The following is a 24890-nucleotide window of genomic DNA, read 5'->3' on the forward strand; positions in this document are numbered from 1 at the left end:
TGACGGTGTGTAAATTTGAAGCCACATTTCACAAATGTCAAGTGACTGTTCCTCTTTCGCGTTGGAGCTGTTCCATGATGAAGGGGGGAAGGAAAAAACAGCATGATGTCACTTTACCAAGACGTTTGTAACAGTCAGTGCAAATCTGCTAACCTTCCAACATCCCATCAAAGTCCTGCCTTGACTTGGAGAAACTTTGAAGTAGAAAAGACCCGGACTCAGGCAGGTCAGTGCAGTATTTCTGTCATCACACTGTTGATCAATATCAGTTTGGTCATGTTAAACTGTGATGTAAAGAAAGAAAAATGAACTATATGATGACCAGTTTCCCAACTGAATTTAAAACGATGATATTTTATAATGCCTCATGGGAAAAAAGAAATCATGAAGATATGCCCATAATGAATTAAAAGTAAAAAAATTAAATAAATAACTGTCTCTGCAGAGTTCATACTGAGTAATTTTGCAAACTCGCTATTACATTGGCCAAGTTTATCTCTCTGCAAAAAAAAAGAAAAAAAAGAAATTTGCTGTATTTTCCCCTCACCTCCAACCCTGCAGCTCCTTAATTTCACAGGAAAATGAGCCATAAGAGTAAAAAAAAACATTTACATCAGCAAAAGATATTTCAGGCAGAGATAATGGCTCAATGTGCTGCTCAATGATCAGAGCAGCCAGCAGGCTTTGCAGTCTCCTGTGTTCGTCCCCATCGCTGTCTCACTCACAAAATATCTAAAGTACATGATGGCGAAGGAGCACTAAATACAGATCTCCTGAGGATAAAGAATGGAGAGGGTATGACAGCAATAAATTGCCTTTTTTTCCCGCGAGCCTTACTCCAGACCTACCTCGGCATGCCGAGCAATTTGAATTGTGTTGTAATTGCTTATGTGGCTTTTCTCTCTGAGCTGTTTCAACAATGGAATTTGATTTCATTGCTTTTGCCCATGGTTGAGTTCCTAGCCATTTGATGTGGCAGGAATAATATTAAGTGCTGTGTTAACAAAAGGGACAGAAGAAGACTGACTTTTTGGTGCACCAAGTGAGAAGAACCAATCTAATCTTTGCCATCTACAGTTTTTTTTTTTTTTTGTCAAATTGAGCAACTTCAAGTGTCTCTTATTTATTTCTTTTTTCAAAACACTTTAACTGTGGCTTACTTTTTTATTACCTCATCGTAAAGTGGATTGTGATGCTCAGCCGAAGCATGTCAGAGGGAGAAGAGGAGCTGAAGGCGCAGCCGAAAAAACGGATGTGACATGAGTCATGAAATAGAAATCAAAAGCCTTGCTCGTGCCTGGTTGCAGCAGAGTAGATGGGTACAGTTATGGAAGCATGTATAGTGAGAGTAGCCTCGGGCAATGAGCTTTTTCATGAAAGAGGGGATGTACTTTGAGTGTGAAGCTGACTCTAGATTGAGTATTTGCCCAGACAGCATGTCTCAATTCACCCATGCGCTCACGTACGTGCTAGTGTTGTTGTCTTCTTTTCACTGGCGATGAATTGAGCAAAAACACTGAAGGATCCTACAGAGGTTCCAATGGAAATAGGTACATAAAAAATTAGGCTGAGATGCCGTCTAAAGTATTATGAGTGAGAAAAGGTCGATTTCGTAAGCATCTTCCTTAGAACTGTCCCCTGTGGTTCACTCTGGGATGCGTTTGACAGCAGCAGCGGGTGGACAATGTAAGCCGAGAATAAGATTGGGGCTTCAGCTCAGGATAAGAGATGGCAGGAGAAGTAAAGGCAGCACAGGTACTACTCGGTTAGCTGCTCCCCGTTGACTTCCTCTGGCACCAGACTCAGTGTTGGAGTCCTTTTCCGAATATGGCGGAATGATGTTGAATTCATCCCTTGCGTCCTCCTCTGGCTCCTCTTCATCGCTGTCCTCCATCTATAAAAGCAGCCAAAGAGTGATTCCTCTAATTAAAATGAGCAGTGAAGCGTGGAGGGGAGGTCAGGAAGGATAAAAAAAAATCAACATTGCAGTTTACCACATGTGAGAATGTTTTAGTGTCATACAGCAAAAAGGAAAAAATGGAGAAATAAAGTTTTCAAACAAAGATGTAGAACTTACTGATGAATGTGTCTGTGTGGGAGGAATTTAGTGTACATCAGTTTGAAAACTATAAGCAAATCTTCCCATCCTGCATGTTTTAAGTGTAAAAAAAATGTCAAAAACCTGTACTAAAAAGAGCCGACAAAATGGTTATTATAAGGCTTAAAACCAAGTCAGGAAAAAATTATGTTTTTAACATGTTCTTGTGTCATTTTTTAGATGATGAAGGACATATGTATAAGGAAGATTAAGCTTAAAATAGCATTTCTGAGTAGTTCTATAAGAATTGTGAATCAGGAGCTTATTTGTTATTTAGAAAATATAATAGGCGCTTCGCTCCATTTTAATGCATCCACTTGTGGACAAATAATCCGTGTACGTCTTTATGTTCCTCGTCCGTGCTGGCATCTGGCTCAAAGCTCAGATATTGCTCGCCTATTTGTTGCACCAATGATGTTAAGTTGGGGGTGTGAGTAGTTGTAGGCTAGCATGAGATCATGTAAACGGATGGGTGACGGGAAGGGGGGCAAGGTTATTATAAAGGTATCAATACTATAATATAATATAATATAATATAATATAATATAATATAATATAATATAATATAATATAATATAATATAATATAATATAATATAATATAATATAATATAATATAATATAATATAATATAATATAATATAATATAATATAATATAATATAATATAATATAATATAATATAATATAATATAATATAATATAATAACCACAACTCTAAGGTGAATTTTTAATTACCTACTGCGGCTCTGCAGAAACTATGTCCTAGAATATGTCAGGTTTTCTGGTTTTGGTTAAACACAGCATAATATTCATTAAAAGATCACTAGGAACACTTTAAAATAGATCAAAAGATGATTGAAGTGGATTTTAAAATATTTTTACATATGTAAATTAAATTGATAAATAAATAAGATATATTGCGGTTATTTCAAACAATTTTCCCAAATGGGACATTGCTCCACACTTGTGTCCACTTTTCAACTCTTTACTTTGTCCCTTTTTTATGAAAGGTCACACGTTGTGTGATTTATCCACTCATTAATCAAAAATATTTGATAAAAAAAATGTAGCTGTGTCTCCAGCTGTTGTAGCACTAAACACATTTCCAGGTCGCAGGATATTTGAACTTGCGATGTGACCGCAGAGCGGACATGCTCAGCTGATCTTCTTCAAGAGTTCTGGAAACACCTCCTTAATCTTTTGCTGTTTTTTTATTCCTCATTTATAAGATATTTTAGCATTTTCTCATCAACAAAATGGCTACCAGTCCAGCCGTTTGGTAACACCAGGGGTCCCCAAATCCAGACCTCCAGGGCTGGGGTCCTGCTGGTTTTCCAGAAACCCTGCCTTATTTGCTGCTGATCAGGTGTGTTTAGCTAATAAGGAGCTTCAATGGCAGGTTGGTTGAACAATATGTAGGACAGCGGCCCTCGAGGTCTGGATTTGGGGACCCCTGGGTAACACCAACAACACAAATATATGATGTCCAAAATTCCAATGTAAAGAGCTGCTGGGCATCGTGCAGATGTGTTTCATGGTGATGAAGGTGAGATAAAAAAGCCTGGACCTAAATATATATAAAAATCAACTGTCCTACCACTGCACTACAGCTGCCCATTATGTTTGAGAGCATGAAACATAATTTAAATATTTTAACTCTTATTGTTTTTACGCACAGACCAGAAATACAAAAATATATATGTTTTTTTAATATTCTCAATATGCTTTTTTCCTGTTACACTTGTTAGCACAATATAAAGGTGGAACTGTTACATTGCAATGTTCACTTTACTGCACCCATGAGAAATAATCCAACTGTTTTCAATAGGGGTGATTATTTACTATAATGTAACAACAACCAACACAGTGGACAACTCACATGTGATGTCAGCAAGAAATGATCATGCCATCATTCCAGTTCAATGTGTGGACACACTTTGAATTTAGCAAAGACACATGACCATGCAGTGTGCTAGAATGTTCAGTTTGGATTATTTTGATGTGGAAAAACAAAACGGTTTTCATTCATTCTTGTGTACTTGTTTGCACATATTTAATTTACAGTCGATTATCTTGAAAGAAATACAAGGAATCTAAAAAAACGTCACCTGCACTGTTTGAGTCACACTGGTTGAAGTTCTGGCTAAAGATGTCCCGGATCCATTTTAGGCCAGTGAATCGAATTGTTCAAAATGAACCAATATCGAGTAGGAATCGTATCATCAACCACAAATTATGATTTTAATCGAATCATTATTAAAATGAATCGTTACACCTCTAGTTTTCAGTTAGAATGCATAAACTGTATAAGAGCTTCTGACTGGAGTGAGTTGATGTTTAGTATGAGGAGGATTACAGGCATGAGTATGGAGTATACTTGAAAATGAAGTGTAAGTCTAACTCACTAAAAACTAATCCTCCTCTACTGCACAGACAGGATAGCAACAAAAATTAATCTGAGATTACAGAAAAGGTTTTGACAGTCCAGGAGATCTGCTGGTGTTATTGCCTGATGTAAAGTCAGCTGAAGAATGTGCATGGCATACAAAAAGAGACTGAGCCGGGGGAAGAAGTACTTACACTGTTCAATTCTGTGACTGTGTTCTCTCTGACATGGTCGCTCTCCTGGAAAACATGTGGAGGGAGCTGAGATACTGGCGCAAGGGTTTGTTCCACCAGAGGAGGTGCAGAGATCCCCATGGAGCTGATGGCATTGCCTGAAAGGAGATTGCCAGGTAACTCCATCATTTGTAAACTGGGTGAAACTGTCAGTGCTCGCATTTAAACTTTAGGGCATCTTTGATGCTGCAGAAAAACATGGCTTTAACTCTTGCCTTTGCATCACTTTAACATTTACATGTATTTATCTGTGCATTTTCTCCAGGCCTCCAGTGTATTTTCTGTTTACTAAGGCAGAAATCTTTTTAAACAAAATAATATTCAATAGTAGCAAGAAAATAACTTTCAATTTTCCAAAATTTATGCTCAAACTTAAATACCCACTCCAATTAGAATTGTGTTTTTAACATGTTCTGGTGGCATTTTCTAATGATGAAGGACGTATATAAAGAAATTTTAGGGAATTTCTTTATTCAAGTTGTGGTGAATCAGGAGCCGATGCAAAAATGCCATTGGAAAAATCTTATAGTCGTCACATACAAGCTACAATTGGCGGGACATGATCTCCCTGCTCCGCTCCATTGTGATGCAGCCACTTGCAGACAAATAGATCCATGTGCGTCTTTGTTTTCCTCGCCTGAGCTGGTATCTGGATCAAAACTGTACAGCTGGATAGGTCCGATATTGCTCGCCATTTTTGTTGCACCAGTAATGTTAGGTTGGGGTTAGGGCTGAATAATATGCTGCAAATTTATCGTTATCGCGATATCAAGCTGTGCAATATGCATATCGCAAAAATCAGCAAAAATCGCAATAAATGGTTACCTTAAATGTGCTAAAACAATCTTATGGCAGTTTGAAGCATTTAACGAATCAAATAAATCCATTCATGCATTTGACCAATCGGATGGACCCTTCCACGTTGTTGACCAATCAGATGAGCCCTTTTATGTTAGATATTTGCATCCTACCGCGACGAGGGTCATTTGGAGTATAAATTTTAAACTGTTGCAATCAAATGGGAATGATGTTTTTGGTTGTTTTGCTATTTGTTTATCTACCGCAAATTATATCATTATCACAATATTGATCACTCATATTGCATATCGCAAGTTTATCCTGACATAGTGCAGCCCTAGTTGGGGTTGTGAGGGGCTGCAAGCTAGCAGGAGAATGTAAACACATGGATGATGGGAAGTGGGGGCAGGCGTACTCCGTTCCAACAGTCCAACCCACAACTTAGAAGAAAGTTTTATTGAGCTTTTGCCGCTTTACAGAAACTATGTCCTAGAAAACGACACAGGTTTTTTGATTTTGGCTAAAAACAGCAAAACGTGTCTTTAATGACAAAAATAACTTTATATAAAATAAATTTTTGTCAAAAAAATATGTTGTTTGGTTCTATTGGAGGTTACTAATAAATTCATCTATCTATATCTAAGTATTAAAAAATGTCTTGGCCAATAACATTTTAATATTAAATTGTAAAAAATTGAATAAACTTGCTTTTATGTTCAAATAACCCAAACAAAAATAAATGAATGAATAAAATCTTTTTTGAAGATCCAAGGAGCTTTTTTACATCTCCACATTGGTTTAAATAACATTTCCAAAATGGTTTACAAACCTTAAATCATAAATTAGGTGAAAGTTTTTTTATTATAAATATATTGTGTAACCTATACAGTTCACACATCATGTGACTGTGCAACATGTTTTCATTGTTGTTTTTTAGTATATTGTAGGTGTAGCCCCAGTTAAAAAACTCTAAGTCAGCTTTCTCTGTTTTGCAAAACGAGGACGACCTTTTCAGGCTCCATTTTTTGGCGACGAGTCAACGAGAATCCACATTATGTTTATTAGAGTTGTTCAAAGTATTCATTGACTCCACAGAGCTTGAAAATCACATTCATATTTGGCAAGCAGCCAGACACCAGGGAAAGGCGTCTCCTGCTATGCATATATTTAGAAGAAAAACATTACGGTTCAGCGATTCACTTGCTCGATCCCCAATTACGACCCTCCTCATTTGAATTCTGTATCACTGCAAATTATAAAGTGCTTTGTTAGATCAGCATCTCAACGTTAATTTAGATAATATTCACATCTGACAGCTAAAAGATAACATTTCCTCTGTTATTATGTTGACACAGAGAGCAGATTGTCAGCAAAGATTTATGTAGTCAAAATGATCAGCATGTCAATCTACTGCCCTGTTTGCCAAAGATGCCGATGAAGGACAAATGGACCAAAATACCAAAATTATCCATCTGGAGAATTAAATTTTAAACACACTTGTGTGTATTCTGGGTGATTTTTAGCTGAATGTGTTTTTTTAGTGATAATCCCTTACTTTCTTTTAAAGACCCATTCCAAATGCAAATACTGTTTTTGGAGTTTTGAAAATATTCTTGTAACATTTTTCTGATGATGGAGGATATATATTAAGAAAATTAAGATCAAAATGGCATTTCGGAGTATTTCTTTATTAAAATCCTTGTGAATCAGGAGCAGATGAAAAAATGCTGCTGGAAAAAAATTGTATTTGTGGTACAATGGGCGGACCAAAAGCTCCCTGCTATGCTCCATAATGGGAAAAGGGAGGCGGTGCTGCTCTGCGACAACGATCCACAACACAGATGCACATTTCTAAAACTACTGAAACTCGGCAGAAACTTTGCCCTGGAAAATAACACCGTATTTTTGTTTTTGGCTAAAAACTGAAACTCTTTTAAAATAGCTGGACATATAATTGCAGAAGGGCTTTTAAATTTTGTCAAAATGTATGGTTTATAGCATTTTATTGTGAAGGCACATCTGATCTGAGCCTGTTTCCAGCCTCGACGCATCTTACTCACGCAGACACAGGTTGTTGCTAAACATCTGCAGGATGCGCTGACAGCTCTGCCACTCGTTCCCGCTGCCTTCACACGTGCACCACTGCGACACCTCTGTGCTGCTGTTGCTCACATAGTTGGGCGTCATTATGGTTCCTGTTCATACACACAGGAAAGTCAAACTGCAAGTGCAATCCTAAAAGTCGCCTCAAAGCACACATCACTTTAACTTGACTTTGAGATCGCACCTTGATCAAAAGTCGAGACAGTCTGCAAACAATGTTAGAAAGCCTAAAGATCCAGATTCAGCACTTTTCCAGCTCTCAATATTTATAATTGTAGGCACACAAAATTACTTTTGGAGGGTGGGAAACAGCAGAAAACAATATTACCTGCACCTTTCTGTTGAATTGCTGAAAATGCTGTTTTTGAATCAGGTTTAAAACCGTTTTTGACTGAATCCCCAAAGCAACAGCTTTTGACAAGTGACCCCTCGTTTCTCCCAAGAGCTTACCTCCATTTTGTGCAACAAATAAACCAAATGCAGGCAGGATGCAAATATACAAACTATATAAATGATTTTTTTTAGTGTTTCCTATTTATATCAAAAAGAAAAAATCAGTTTTTGTGTTGCTGCAATCACCTATGAGTCCAGCGTAGGCCTTCAGACACACGACTCGGCTTTCTCTCACACAGCCAGAGGCAGAGAAGGAGGAAGCCTGGCAGTTGTGTTGGAAATCAGCAAATCTGGATCTGACACACACACACATGAAACAATGCACAAAACATGATGAGAGGTTTATTGTATCAACAAGATCTTAAAATTAATATGTTATAAAAACATGTTATACTGCCATTATTTATAGAAGACAAACAGAAGAGCAGTGTCTCTGTCTTCCCTGCTGCCCTTCTCCTCATTGTGTCCTGCAGAAATGTAATTCTGTTGTGTGGACAATGCATGCAGCTCTTATTAATTTTTTAAAATGTTCTCATAAAGTTAGATTTTTTTTTAATCTCTGATTTGTTTAAGTTGCTGACATCCTGTCAGGATGGAGTTTTCACTGTGAAGAATAAAAAAGTCTGTCATGCCGTCTTGTATGTTGATCTTTTTCTTTTTTAGTTTATTTCTTGTTAGATTGTGAATCTCAGGTGTGATATATTTTTCTCCCTTCTGAATTGTGCTTACCAGCTTTCCTGCTGTGTATCAATCCCAGTGGTGCAGAGTGACCCGATTTTCCTATGTGGGCTTTCTTATTGTGAGTCTTTGAGGGTTTTTGTTTTGGTTCAATCTCCGTTTTATCATTTTGTGCCCAGAACAGCCTTTTGGCTCATCGTTTTTGTTTTTCAAGTAACTCCCAGCTCCTGAACTGGAAACCTACTCTTGACCGTGACACATTTTTTATGAATTAGTCTTTTCATATTTTAACAATGCATCATTGTACGGGGAGCTTTGGCTGCTTTGTTGTGAAGCTTCACTTCATTTAAGTAAATAATAAAGCGAATGACTAACAGCACCTGAAAGAAACTGTACTTCAATTGGGGTTGCTTTTAACCCTTTATTAGGAGCAGACAGTCCTTCACTTTACATTTGAAAGTGAAATTTTACATTTTTAAAACATCTTCATGGCCTTGAAGACCCACTGTAATGAAAATTGTTTTTTTTTTACATGTTTCTGTGGCATTTTTTTTGTGATACTGGACATATATCAACCCTTATCCTCCTACTTTATAATTTGTTTTATATATATATATATATCTTTAAAACGTTTTTTTGACAACACTTGACAATCATCTTTTGAGTATAACCACAGCTTTTTTTTTACAGATTTCTTTTTGATCATATAACACAATAATTGAAACAAAATCTGAAACTGTCCAAAAAGATCAATTCCGAGTGGTAAATTTAGTCATTTTTTTTCTATTGCAAAAATTGAGGTCAAATTGTTATTATGTTTTAAAATGATCAATAATCAAATATGTAGAGACAAAAAAAATGAAAAAATCCACAACAAGGCAAAGACAAGGTCAAAACAATGAGAAAACTTTTTGAAACCTTTACGCTAAATTCTGATTGAAAACAATGCTAATGGGGGGGGGGGGGGGGGGGGTTATTCCTAATTCACTGTAAACAGCTGACGTGATTAAATAACTCACTCGTGAGTTCTGAGACTACTGACGATTAAGAAAATTGAGCTTAAAATTGAATTTCTGAGTATTTCTTTTTTCAAGTTGTTGTAAATAAGAAGCAGATGAAAAAATGCAGTTTAAAAAACAGATTTTAGTTGTGACGTAATAGCTACAGTTAGCAGGCCACAAGCTCTCTGCTGCGTTCCACTCTGATGCATCCACTTGGACACAAATAGATACACGAACGTCTTCGTTTTCCTTGGTTAAGCTTCAAACTGTACGGCTGGTAGCTCCGAAATCGTTCATTGTAAGGGGCTGTATGCTTGCGTGTAAACAGAGATCTCTCAGTCTCTCAGTTGCTCCACCCATCTGGAGGTGAATTTCTAATGAACTCCTGCCATTTTGCAGAAACTATGTTCTAGAAAATGACATAGGTTTTCTGATTTTGGCAACAAAAAAAAGGCATAATAATAATCAAAAGATCACCGGGGACGTTTTAAAAATGGGTTAGAAACTATGATCTGAATGGGACTTTCACGGAGTAAACTAATCTGAAAGGAAATTCCATTCCATTTTTCAAATTTAAGGTAATTAACTTTGACAAAAGGATTAAAAACGTACATAAAGAAATTATCTGCATTTCTGGCTTCGATAAGTGAACTCATGCTGCTTAATGGAAAGAGCTGAATTTCAGAAAATCAGGATGGGTTCTCGATGTGCTTTTTCACCTATTTACCAATTTTAACATTTCAACACAGGCTAGACTTCAGTAAACATAATCACGTTGGAGATCTATGAAAAGCGGGAGAAAAATGATGAAACAGTTTGCCACAGAGCCGAAAAAGATGAATCAACCCATTAGTCATCAATAATCTAAAAATAAATGACAGCTGTTCTGATGGCTGATCATTGAAGTTATTTTACCAAGCAAAACATCTGAAAATATTAAAGAAAAATTGACTAATGCAAAGCAAAATAATCAATTTTCTTTCTCAAAGTGACATTAAAAGAGCAGTCAATGCATCTCATAGTTAGAATGAGCTAAGCTTTCCCATTTAGGCCATAAACAATGTAAATGTTTTTACCAACAAAAATATTCTAACTTAGTTTGTATGACAGAGTTAGAAATGTTATCCCTTTCAAAGCCCACCCTCACTTAATTACTTTTCGTTATGCTTGAATAAAGAAGGCATACCTGATATTTTTTAAATATTGCTTTGCTTTTATTAGCAAATACATATTTTAACCCTTTTTTTGAATCTTTTTGACTTTTTTATTGCCGTTTGTGCAATCAAAGTTGACCTTAAAAAGCTTTTTCTACTTGAAAAGTACTTTACATAGTAAGTACAGTTCAGCTTCGGGACCAAAGTTGTACCTTTTAGTTTGGTTATCTACCACAGCTGAGCTCTGCACTTATTAGTCAACCTATGTTCTCACCTCTCTGTGGCAAAGACTTCAGGATAAGAAGAAACAGCTGAAGTGGCTCAGCTCCTCTCTTTAGAAGCTTACTGTGGCCTTCTGGGCAGAAGCCTGGAGGCCAGGACATGCTGAGTGAGTTTTGGAACCCTTTTATGCGAGAACCAATAGAAGCAGGGAAGCCAGCGTGGATCTACTTTTGTAGGAAGTTTGGAGAAAATTCCTCAACAGCTGCACTGAATATATTCAGTCCCAAATGAGTTCTGGTCTTAAAAAGGTCACATTTCATGCCACTCACAGCGATCTTACCTACACAGCTCATCTCTGGAGCAGTAGTTCTGTAGGCTGAGGCAGTTGGGCTTCACAACTCTTTCCTCGCCTCTCTGGTTCTCCTCATAGGAGCATGACGGGACGATGGTTTTCCTCCGGCGCTCCCCACACAGAGTGTCAGTGCAGGGACAGAAGAGCAAAGCAAAGCTGTACTCCTCTGGGACACGCTCCAGGAAGCGCCGCAGAGCTTTGTGGCATTTCTGGCGGTTACAGCTGTTGTCAGTTTGTGTTACCGGCTTGGTGCAGGCAACAACATATTCTGACCGCAGTGAGCCGCATTTCTCGAACAGCCCACAGTTCTGTGCTGCCTTCAAACACTGGTTTTGCCCATCCACGGACAGAGAGGATGCTTTTGGAGAAGTGCAGCAGAAGAAAAAACACAAAGTCATGCAGATGTGGGAATATGAAAAGCAAAATCCGAACTTTATTAGATCTACCTGAAACAATGGAGGCCATTCGATACATCTCAATGTTTCTCAGCAGATTTAATTCCAGTTCCTCATACGGTGACACCTCGTACTCTTCATACACTAAAGCAAAGGGCACAAAAAGACCACATAGACTTTGGAGTTGATTTTTAAAGAGCCCGCTGCTCGGCACATGCCAGTTTTTCACCCACCTCCGAACCTCACAGTCCAGTAGACCCTGAGGCAGTGTTCCTCCCTGCGAGAGCCACGCTGACACTTGCAAACTTGAAGTGGGCGATAATGCTGCAGTGAGCTCTGAGCCTCCAGGCACTCCAAGCGAGCATCTGGACCGAGAGGTGCCACTGCTTCCTCCGCCGAGCAGTACTCCAACAGCTGATAAAGTCCCATGCAGGACTGGTCCTGGAGGCACCTCTGCTCTGCCTCTAGACAGTCCAAGGATGGAGACACTGCAAGACTACCTGAAGGAAAAGCAGAGGTGGAAGTCATGGGAAGAAAGCTTCAGCATTCACTTTAGCCCTTAAATGGACTTATCCTTTAAATTAATTTAGACAAAATAGCAAGAGGAGTGCAGTCTAAAGAGCTGAACTAACGTTTATTTCATTTCATCGTACTACAAAGACGATGAAATGAAATAAATGATTATTTAGACAGATTACAGTATGTTACATGTTAAAACTCTTACCAGACATTACCAAACTATTTTTTTGTATTTTTCCATTGATGATGATTGAGACGTTTTTGCATCAAACTCGTTCCAATCAAAAGGCATCCAAAATAATGTCCATATTCTTCCACTGACAGTTGATTCACTTCCAAAGTATGCCTAGGAACCTATGTGCTGTAGCAGGTTGTAATTCTAACAAAGCGGTGTGAGAACAGAGAGCTTTCAGCAACTGAGAGGGGAAGGGGGGCGGCCACAACTCAGAGTCGAATTTCTATTCAGTTACTGCCGCTCTCCAGAAACTATGTACTAGAAAATAACTCAGGTCTTTTTTTTTGGCATAATCAACATAAAAATTAAAAAAAAAAAAAAAACAAACACAGGCGAAACTCATGTAATAGATCAAAAGATGATCACAGTGCAAATTTTAAGGGCTGTCTTGTATTTCTTAAGTCAATCTCCACTTTTTTTAATGACTTTCTGTAACTCTGTAGGATTTTCAACTCATTATACTCATTACATTACCTATGGTGCCCCCCTTTGTTTTCTAAATTATCATTAATTCTTTGTTGTTTCAGGATTGAGTCCGATGTAAAAACCACAATAGAACTGTTTTATATATTTACTTGTTTAGTTTTTTTGTTTACTCATCTTTACAACAGAAACAACAAAAATAAAAACAATTTTGAAGATTTAGACAGTAATTCTGCATGAGCTATAGTATCTGTTTATATGGGTCAATAACTTAAAAAAACTTTTATGGTTTATTCTAATGTTAAAATCCAAACAGAAAGCCGGGTATCACCACGTTCTACGTGTTTCTGACATGTTTCCACAGCAGATGAATTTCTCTGTTTTTTTGTGTTTTTTTTTGTGTTTACCTCACTGCGTTAACTGAACCTTTTACTATTCTGTCAAACCTCATTTTACACACTATATTGGTAAATTGTTTCTTACAGGCAAGTGTTCAGTGGTTTTTAGATATGCAAAAATCTCATTTATATTCACAAAACTTTTCTGGCAAATTCAGAAAAATAGACCTAGCAACTTTATTATTTAAGCTAAAAAATAAAAGAAAAAAACACATGTGAAAACCTTCCCATAATGCTGTTACATAAAAAAATACTTTAAGGATTTTAGCCATTTGAACAGCTGGGGGCAAAGCCATTTGCAGCAAAGAGACCATCCACGGGGAGCAAGGTTTACACCAATGTCAGGCGCTCTCTGAGGAAATTCAACATTTCCAAGCAATAAATGTTATTTTGGTTTCCAATGTTGCTTTCACACAATGCTTTCCCCACACCACCCCACCTCCCGTTGGAATGCAGCAGCTGCTAGTCCTGGAAAAACACATGCCATGACCTGAAGTTAATGTGTCCATATGCAAAATGATGATCACATGAACACAGGTCAAATGTGGCGCTCTAAATGTGTCTCTTCTCCTACAAATGTGCTATTCTGAAAGCTAACTCTGTGTCCTCTGCGATAAAGACTTTTCATCGATACATTTCTGACTGGAATGATGGGAAAACTGCTAATCGTTTCCTAATGTTGACTTTTTTTCTCTATGAGAAGCACAATGCGGGAAGACCCAAACAGCCCGAGGCAGACAAAGGGAAAAAAAAAAAAAACTAAAAGCTAAAAAAAAAATGGTTCTGATGGAGAGGAAATTAATTTTCTCCAACATGACACATAATTGTTCCCACAAATTACATGTGCACAATGATTCCAGACTTAGCAAGTAGTTGGGGTTGACACTGTGCAAACAATTTTCCCACTTCATCATATTCATTTTTTCTGTAACACGGCATTTGCGGGGAAAGACAGAAAGGTGTTAAGATCTGAAAAATAAAGAGACTTAATGAATACCGCCTATTAAAAAATACATGTCTTATCCTTAGATACCTCAAGATAGAAACCCATACTGTATATCACACAAGCTCATATGCAGACACACACAATTGTGTTAGATTTGTCACACACTTCGATTAAGCACCTGCTGAGAGGCGCTGCAAAGCTCGGCTGCCATACAATTCTGCTGCTGCATGTTTTGCAATCTCAGGCACTGCTTGAGGTCCGCGTCTCACCTTGGTATGAGATATATCATAAACAGAAGCCGCGCTTCATCGTCGCTGCAGGAAAACTTCCAAAGCTACCGCAGTGACTCCATAGGAGGTGGTGGGGGGGGGGAGATCAAACAGAGTGGTGATTCACAGTCACAGCACCCCAGGATGTATAGCAGAGATGATCACCTGTCTGTCTGCCAGGCACAGGATTTTCATAATTACGCCAACGTGTTAAATCCCACAGTGTTCAGCTGCAGTTTAAACAAGCTTCACATAATCTGTTGTTTGGGCACTGAACATCATCTTTATTATTCTTTCTCAGTGTTTTCCCCCTGAGGCTTAACCGCTGATGAATCAAGACGATCACACATTTTAAGGTTATGAAAGCTTTTCACTGCTCATCCACACTCCCATGAGCACTGAATGTTCATGAATGAAATCATCGTACAACCATAGATACTGTCGAGTCTGCAGCTCTGTCGAATTTTTTTCAATCAACACTTGTGTTGATGAACAAGGGGAAAAGGATCATAAAACAAAAAGCTCATTTTTCGGCATTTGCAACCTGATGTGAAGGTAAAGGACAAACACAGGGCTGGAGAAAAAAGAAAACAAAAAGGAAAAAACACTGAAAACGGAGATGAATTACTGTGATATGTGTGTCGTAATACACTCTATTGATTTCTCGCTGGAGTGATTAATAGAATTTGTGAGGCAGAGCTGATGAGAATTAACGTCACCACACACACGGCCGATGTTCACATGGAGCAACACTTTTCTGCAAACTCCTTTTCAAACACGTGGGATGGGCCGCGGAGTGTCCAGATTGTTGGGCAGTAATTTAACTGGAGTGGAGACTGTGGTGTAAAAGTGTGATGATGATATGAAATGTGCTCAGGCTTTGTGACAGCAGAGACTTGTCGACAGGAAGTCACAGACTGGAGAAGGAAATTGCAGCGAAGCAATAAAAAAAAAAGAAAAAATGGAGCAAAAAGAGAAACTTGCCAACAACTACTTGTTACTATTTGTGCTCATTCATCTCCAGTGTAGTCAAAGTGGTTGCATCACCTCTCATGGACGTGAAATAAGTTTGTGCTTTCAAATTTGAATGTTTTTAAAATTAATGTTTAAGAATTTACAACCAAAGCCTTTGTTACTCATCAATACCCAAGATCTGACAAATAATTTCAAGATCAAAATGAATATAAACACAACTAAAGTTGATCAAAATCAACCCAGAATAAAACCTTTCCTGCAACTGTTCATTCACAATCAAACAAAGCTTTTAAATATTTACATTTTTTTAAAGTCCCACTCCCATCATCTTTTGTTCTTTTTATTAAAAGTGTTTTTTAGTGGTCCTTTAATTATGCTGTTTTTAGCTTAAATAATTTATTTTTTTTAAAACGGTGTCATTTTAATAATAATAATGGATTGGATTTATCTGCGCTTTTCAAGACACCCAAAGCGCTTACATTATGTCCATTTTTCATTCACTCCTCATTCATACTTGGTGATGGTAGGCTATGGTTGTAGCCACAGCTGCCCTGGGGCAGACTGACAGAGGCGTGGCTGCCATTTCGCGCCTACGGCCCCTCTGACCATCACTGGGATCATTCATACACATCCACACACCAGTGGAGCCACACTGGAGGCAGGGAGGGTGAAGTGTCTTGCCCAAGGACACAACGACATTTTGGCTGGTGGGAGCGGGGATCGAACCGCCAACCCTTCGATCATTGGACGACCCGCTCAACCACCTGAGCCACTGTCGCCCATTTTCTAGGACATAGTCTCTGCAGAGTGGCATGTGTTTATAAGAAGTATGCCTCTGTGTTGTGGGCAGGACCATTTTCACTGGAGCAACCCCGCCCCCTTCCCCTCACCATTGCTGAGAGCTCGGAGCAGGGATCTTGTGGCTACATCACAACTTTTTCAAACAGCATTTTTTCCCATCTCATCTTGATTCACAATGATTTGAATAAACAAACTCAGAAATGCAAGTTTAAGCTTAATTTTCTTTATATTTGTCCTCCATCATCTGAAAAATGCCACTAGAACATGATATAAACACCAAAAACACTCTTTAATCAGAGAGAGAAAACAGATAACCAATTAGCCAACATAGATCGGCTTCTCAATTGAGCTGCTCACTCGATCTCTCAGGCAGGAAATTAGCCTGATCCGGTGGATTTTTGAAATGACAATATTTCACGCTTGCTTTTATCTCAACCAAAAACATTATTGCATTATGTATGATGCATTTCTGTGTGACTTGCGGAAACCAAAAACATTTCATAGTGACACCTGATTAACCAGCGCTTGTTAGGGTTAATGATGGGAAAGGCAGTGTCTCTCATTTTTGTTAAAATTTTTATTTATATGAGCAGGAGGACACAAAAGATAGATGTTTAAAGTAACAACTTTTTTTTAACAATAGTTTCTTCTGAAAATTAAAAAATAACAATAATAATTAACCAACTGTGATGAAAATTCATCCAAATTGTGTCACACAATGTTATTACTTCCTGCCCAGTATTTTCAAAGGAAGCCCAATGGCAAAAACCACCATGAGAGCTTTTTTAATTGACCAATTTATCACAATTAAGCATAGCCTTTTTTCAAGGAAGCTTTCATACGCAGATAACACCCAAAAGGTTACACACTTTTTTTCTTGGAGGATTTTAGAATTACAATCAGAAGTGACAATCAAACAATTGTAGTTTATGTATCACATAACAAACAAAAAGTCTAAAAGAACATACGAGCTGCACAACAAAAAGCCCTAGACATGACCTAAAAAAATAAATAAATAAACAGTTCCCTCAAATTAGCTTTTTGTGCACACAAATTTGTATTTGTGCGCAAAAAACTACTCTTTTTTGGTCACAAATTAGCATTTTATTAGCATTTGTGCGCACAAGTGAGTATTTTAGGGTACAAATTATTATCTTGTGCAGACAAATTAGCATTTTGTGCACTCAAACTGCTATTCTGTGGCCACAAATTAACATTTTATTAGTATTTTTTATGAGTAAGTTGCCGTTTTGTGTGCACAAGTTAGCACTTTATGTGCATGAATTAGTAACTTGTGTGCACAGGTTAGCTTTTTGTGTAAATAAATTAGTATCTTGTGTGCACAAGTTAGGGTTTTTGTGCTCAGAAAATGCAATTCAGTGGTCACAAATTAATACTTTATTAGCATTTTGTGGGTACAAGTTAGCATTTTGTGCAAATAAATTTGTATTTTGTACAAACAATTTAGTACAAGGTACGGAGGCCTGGAATGACATCGAAATAAATAATAAAACATGCTGAAATAGGCAGTGGTGTGCTGATGCACAGAGGTCTCATGCATTATTATTGCCACTGTGCATTTCTCGTGTTACACATTTACATATGCTGAATTTGTAAAATCCTGCTGACATCTGGCGTTATGACAGCAATCCACTCCACATTTAAACTGACACATCTGTTGTAGGTGATGTGGTTTCTTGATGACTGTAAACCAGAGCCAAAAAAACAACCTTTCTTCAATGAGCAGCTAAAGGACAACTACTCCAGCAGAGAGCACAACCCATTAACTCAACCGTCAAAGCTATGTGTTTTAAACTCTTGACTTCTTTATGTACTTCAAAAGCCTTGAAATGCTTATGTTTTCTTTGTATCTCAGTTGATTTTTTTTTCTCCTGCATCCTTGTCCATGAATACTTTTTCTTAAAGAAATTGACAGCTAATATGGAAATTTATCCATCTGGCAATAAGAAAAATAAGAAAACAAGTAGTGACAGAGCATTTGGAGTCTAAAGCTTTCTTATCCTTAAGGATGATTCCCTAAAGCACCACCTCTCCATCCTGCAGGGTGAAAATGGTTTCTTATTGGAAATGCAACCACACACAAAAACCTTTTTTTCTGTGTCAAAGTGTTTTAATCTGAAAATCCCTGTTTGCATCAAGCTCTTCTGGTTCAGTGGTGGTTGTGCTTCAGCTATCTTTGAGAGCATGTCATGATTTTAACACGCATAACCGTAAAACGGTTTTGAAGACGTGAACAGTTTTTTTGTTTTCATGTTCAGGTGGATATGAATCCACTCTAGATGCCGTTTTCCTGATGGAATTATTCAGGTGTGGCTAAAGCTCGATGTTTTTCTTTGTTTGCAGTCCTCTCCAAGTGCGTTTACACCACTCTTTAAAAGGCAGGATGTTGTAGGAACATTGTTGTCCACTTGTAATAGCACCTTTCGACATGGTTACACATCTAGCTTTATCGAGACCCCTTCACAGTCATTTATAGACTGGAGCAGATGGACGAACTGAAATCACACAGGAGTTCCACACAAATGAACGTGAAAAGCGGCCCTCACCTCACATTTCTCTTCCTCAGTGGGAGCCTGACAGTCACTGCTTCTAGTTGCAGTTGTTCCATATGGCGACTCTGCAGGAAAAACCATTCCTGACAGAAAACGCACCTTCAAACCTTTTCAAAATGTTATGCACATTTTTTTCTCCTACATAAACTAGCATTTTTGAGGCATCTTTGACTGGAGAGCAGTCGTGCTTCCCCATCTTAGCAAAGTTACATCTGACAAATTATTATAAATAAGTTTACTCCTCTTTGCCTTTTTTTTCTAAATCCTTACCCAAGTAGTAAAGTTATCTGTCATTTATATGAACAGTCACTATGACAGTTAATAATTTTGAGATACAAAACTTGAATTTTAGCAAATAAGGCTTTGTTAGCAAATGCAAGAATTGAACTGAAATTTACAAAAAAATAAAAACAAAAAGAATTAAAAAATCTGTGATTTCCATTCATAAACTCCATGGATCCTTTTTCCTTTAAACGACCTTGTAACATTTTTCTGACGAATACATTTCCTGTCTGTTTTTTTATACAATAGCTCTTAATTTTGATAATAAATGTTTAGCCTTCTTCATTTCAGCTGTATAGAAAACAAATTCAAGTAAAGAAATGTTTTTTTTCGAATGACAATTAAAATGACAGGATAATAAATTAAACCATGATGAATCATATAATTACCTCATAAATCTAAATGATTTAATCAAATATTTTGGCAGTGATACCCTCTCCAACTGGTGAACTATCAAGCTGTTGCTTTAATACCAATTCATCAAAACAACTGAACTGATTCTAACACCATAAAAACACATTTATTACTACTATATCTGTATATATGTCCAATACTAAAAGATTCCAGCAGTTTCTGGAAACATTTAAATCCAGAGAAAATTTTTCAAAATACCCAAAGACAAGTCAGTACAGACATGAAACCTTTCAAACCTTCATAGCAGCAATAATTCTGTGTTGAGAAATGAATCAAACTCAACTCAAACGGCTATCAAGGCCGTGTCAAGAAAGCTATTATCTGGACTTTGTCCTTTTGTGAAAACACATAGTTTTACTGGTATATTAAAAACATAACATTTTATTCTAGACTTACATATTAAAAAAGTCGACATCTAAACAAATCCTAACAGTTTATAAATTAACTGACTAATGAAGCACTAAAAATGACCTCTATCTTTATGCTCTCTTGGCATTTTACTATCATTTCCATAACTTCCATAACGAAATCTGACTCTTTTGTTGACCACTGCTCTTTCTGTTGACACAATAAAAGCTCATTCGTTTCCTGTTCAGGGTCACAGGGTTGCTGGAGCTACGCAGTCACTGGAGGAGTACATCCCATTGACTGCGTATGAGACCTGGACTGAGCGAGTGTGATGTCACTCATGGAAAAAGGTTTTCATCCACCTCCGACGAAATGAAGTCTGCAATACGGACGCCACTATCTTGTAGCCAAACAGCGTCAGTAAGCGGTGATTGGTCCGAGTTGGTCTGAGTCATCGTATCTATGGCAACCACTCTCTCCAATCAGGAGTGAGTTCGTTGGAAGTCCACACCCCTACCACTTGAAGTGGGCTCTGAAGAATCTATCATTCAAACTTTTCAAATGATCAACATTCTTTTACTGAGGCATCAGTTTATAACCAATCACTTGAAAAAATAATTAGGATTACCAAAAACAGGTAGTAGAGCAAGAATGGTTGTTCTGACAAATAAAATGACTGAGTAATAACTGTTTATTTCTCTATAGACGTCTATGGGAATTTATCTTCTTGGAGCTTTGGGTACTTCCTGTTTGGAACGCCAAGGGGGAGGAGTCACATATAGAGTCAATGGACAGTCTAGCACCGTGCATAAAAGCTTCAGGACTTCATTTTTTTTTTTTACAATTTTACAATTTTTTCAATTTTTACAAAAGAAAGTTTAAAATCCTTAAACTTGATCCCAAACTTGTTTACCGTTATAACAGGTGTAGACACTCCGACAGAATACATTGTAAAAATCTTGAAATTAATGTTTTAAACAAAAAAAATAGAAGGTGTTGTTAGTGTGCCGGGTTTGACAGAGACTGGTCTTTTTAGAGATATTATAAAGTTTATACATACACCCCAAAAAGAGGAGACAGTAGCTCTCATCTTTTTGAACAAATGTTATGCATGCCCAACAAGGGGAAGAAAAATAACTGAAGGTTTACAGCTTTAATCGTAAATTGCTGCAAATCTTGATCAATCCGGTAGCAACTCCTTAAGAAGTGGGTGCAGAAATCCTCCCTTCATGTTCTGACACAGTGCACCTCGTACATGGCTAATGTCTCACCTAATGAGGTGTGTCACTCACTTCACACAGGACCCTCCCCCACAGCACTCCATGCTCAACGCATCAGCCACTCAGGGAGTCTGGAACGGGAGGGAATATTTCAGGCTTCTACCTACTGCTGCTGCTGAGTGCAGGCCGAAATTTTATTGTGCCAAACATTTTCTTGGCTGCACGCAAACACTGACAGCTTCCATCGGTCTGGACATTTTGGTTTGAGCGACTCCATGCAGGATGCTGAAGTCGCTGCAGTGACTGATAAGTGACACAAATTAGCGTTCAAGAAACTTGTTTTAATGAGCTTGACAGAGAGTAATCAGGTATCATGCTGATGTACTTTGGAGTTATACTTGATTGGAGGATTCTAATTAAAATCATTAGCTTTCTGTAATGAAACTGAAACAGCCAGAAAAAGGTTTTCTGTTCCCTTTTTTTTTCAAAATAATGCTTATTGGGACTACTGCCATTGAATGTTTTCTGTGCAGTCATCCCAAACAAAACACTGTTACATGCATAGGCCGCGTAAGTACTGCTTCTTAGCATTAAGAGAGGGGAAAAAATACTTGGTGGTAAGAAAATGGAGCAGATAGAGTCAGACATAGTGAGGAAAATTAGTCGCAAAGAAAATGGCCAAGTTTGTCAGTCCATTGAGGACCTGTGTAACTTAACACAGGCTCTAAATGAGCTATAATAAATCTATGACAACCGTTGTTACGGCTCAATCAAGTCCAATTAATGAGGCACCAAAATAGCAACACTCAATTAGCAGTTGTATTCTGCACTGGGACTTCTGAGTTAATCCACAGAGGTCTGTCAGCTATGAGTCAAAGTCAGGTAGGTGTCATTTCACAACACTAGTTTTTTTTCTGTTTTTGTTATTTTGTTTTTAAAGATTATCAAGGTCTCATGTTTTTTTCTTCACTTTTAATACCACTTCACAACACTTTTAGGAAAAACGTCAATGACTCTCACTTGAAATGTAAAAAATTATATTTTTAGGCCAAACAGCTCGCGTATTTCAACAGCCAGTGAAGTCCAGCAGCAGATGTTGAGCTTTTAACAAATGCCTGCTTGTTTTCCTCAGTTCTGTTGACAGACATGCTGGGAAGAAGGTTTTCCCCCGCCATTGTGGAGGTCACAGAGCAAAACAACGTCAGAGACATTAAAAGTGAAAAAAATAACATTGCTTGAAATGGAGGGCATGCCTATTTATATATTAGCCACAGCAAGACAGAGTGTCATCATACCAACACTTAACAGTCTAGAAAAACTGTCTGCAGCTCGAAAACATATTACACTATAATAACTCAGCACAGAGATTTTAACTTGTTTATTGCACAGTCATTATCTTTTTAAAGTTTTTTTTAATCTTGCAGTCAGGTGTAATGGCAGAACTAACGACAGAATGTCTCATTTGCATGTGTAATGATTCAGAACCCAATTAATTAGCACTTTGAGTAAAAAAAAAAAAACTTATTTTTTTGGAGTGATTCCACCTGAACGCCTGGCAGGTAGCTTTGACACACTAAGTGGTGTGCCAGGTGCCCAAATTTCACAAGAAAGCATTTATCACATTTCTGATACAAATCTCCATCAAACAGTTCCAACTGGCAGCATCTGAGTTTCCTTGGATTCGGATGAGCCTGGACTGCATATAGTGCTGCACACTAGCTGTTATTGTATCATGTGAAGACCACCTCATGAACTTGGGCGAACAGCAGATTAGTAGCCACAACACTTAGCAAGAGCTCACACACACACACACTGATCTAGTGAATGATGTAACTGGCTATCAATAACCACAGAGCACGAGAGCTTTCCACCTCTTTGGACGGGGACATCTTTGCCCCCTCCACGTTACTGACTTCAATCACAATTCAGAGGACCGTGAATCAGCGTGTGAACGTGAAGGAATCCAAATGCATCCACTGAAGTGTCAAATATCTCCATCTCCATCTGATCATCAAAGATTCCTAAAGCTCTGACACCCAGAGAACCCCTCATGTTACAGTTCAGAAGTTGTCAGCAGGAGACTTTAAACCTTTTAGTTGATCAACCGCTGATGTACATTTGAAGGGAAACACAAAGAGAACATATTTTAGTGTCCATGAAATATCTAGTAAACTCCAGGGAGAGCCTGCAGATCAAGACATAATGTCATTCATTTTTAAAATAGAAGATGTGCCAAGATTTTTTTGATAGACTTTTCTAAAAAGAAGTAAAATTTAAGATCTGTTTTCCACCTCATCCTTTGTAATCCTCCACATTCTACAGTATTTTCATTTTAGGAAGTCAGGTCATCTAAGTATATATTTGCAACTTTTGTAGATAATGCAGAAAAAAAAATCAGAATTCCAGTATCCATGCAACAACAGATGTGGGGATTCCTGGTTAAGTTTGGGGAATCAGACAAATATGGAGTTTTCCAGACTGGAAGAAAAAATCTCTCAAAATGATTTAAAAAAGATAAAACATGCCTACCTGGAGAGAAGAGACTTAGCAGAACTCCAATGATCAGCATTCTGTCAGAATACATTGGAGAGTTGAGATGTGATGGGGAAGTCGCACCCAGCTCGCTGCAACTCAGTGACCCGTCTCCTGCTTCATCCAGTCTTCTCCTGCTCCTCTTCCTCCTCCGCTGCTGCTGCTGCTGCTGCGCGCACCGAGACAGTTCAGGACTGTCTATGGAAAGTTGACAGAACTGAACCGGAGCGATTCAAGTTCTCGCGATTTTGTTGTCCCATTGATTTCCTTTCTAATAACTCACAATATTTATAAATTGTTTTAATTAATAAAAATCTAATTGAAGTCCTTGAACGGGAAAGATTATCAATCTTCCGTGAACAGCCAGACGCGCAGACTCCAAAGTGTGGTGGCGCACTTGCGTGTTTGGCGCAGCTCCACAGTTGTCCAGCCAGAGCGAGGTCCAAGGCGCAGAGGCTGCTGAACATGTAATGATTGGCCCCTGGATAATGTGAGAGTGTCCACGTGACGCTCAAATGTTTCCCCCGTGAGAGCAGCTGGCTTGTAGTCCCGTTAGCAGACACTAGTTGTATCGGAATCAGCCAGTGGATCAACCTGATGATCACAAGAGATGCGCAAAGCAAATAAACCGTCGTGGTTTCCCGATAGGATGCATTATAATTCTCTAAAGTGGACATTTTTATATGTTTTAAAGACTTACAGTGTTTTTTGTTGTTTAATTCAGCCTATAAGGTCCTTTGGATGAGTGGATTTTTAACTTAAAACAGGAAAGTTATTTTTTTTCTACGCATAGTATTTTTAATCTAAAATACCCTTGTGGTTCAGTATCAGTTTCTCTCACCTTAGTTACCGTTAGTTCCACTTCTCTGCACTGACGCTCCAGCTGAGCATTCCTTTAATCTGGATTTTTTTTTTCAATTCAACCCTTATTTGCAAACCTTGTGAATCGTTCATTCAAATAGAAATGTATTGAATTCAAAATTTTTCCTTTGGAACCCCAAGATCTGTATTCTTCTTATCTTTTGTGCATCATGGTGTAAAAAAAAAGATGCTTTCTTTAAAGTTTTGGTTCCAAAAAATATATTTGGTTTTTGAGGAAGAAAAAATACTGCTCCCTTCAATCTTTTCACTTATAAGTCTG

At 37.9% G+C, this 24890-nt stretch overlaps 1 protein-coding gene across 1 annotated transcript; it reads right to left on the minus strand.

Moving 5' to 3' along the window:
• LOC101159692 (GDNF family receptor alpha-4) lies at positions 1-24221 on the minus strand. The gene is made up of 8 exons (XM_004076416.5): positions 23747-24221; positions 12048-12314; positions 11866-11958; positions 11408-11777; positions 8199-8308; positions 7577-7711; positions 4680-4816; positions 1-1894 (listed from the first exon to the last, which is right to left on the minus strand). Exons 1-8 carry the CDS (start codon positions 23799-23801, stop codon positions 1712-1714), a joined length of 1350 nt encoding a protein of 449 aa, XP_004076464.1. The 5' UTR covers positions 23802-24221; the 3' UTR covers positions 1-1711.
• Between the last annotated feature and the right edge of the window lie 669 nt (positions 24222-24890).

Source organism: Oryzias latipes, chromosome 14 (assembly GCF_053564925.1).
Source record: "Oryzias latipes strain Hd-rR chromosome 14, Olatipes_Hd-rR_3.1".
Taxonomy (NCBI): domain Eukaryota; kingdom Metazoa; phylum Chordata; class Actinopteri; order Beloniformes; family Adrianichthyidae; genus Oryzias; species Oryzias latipes.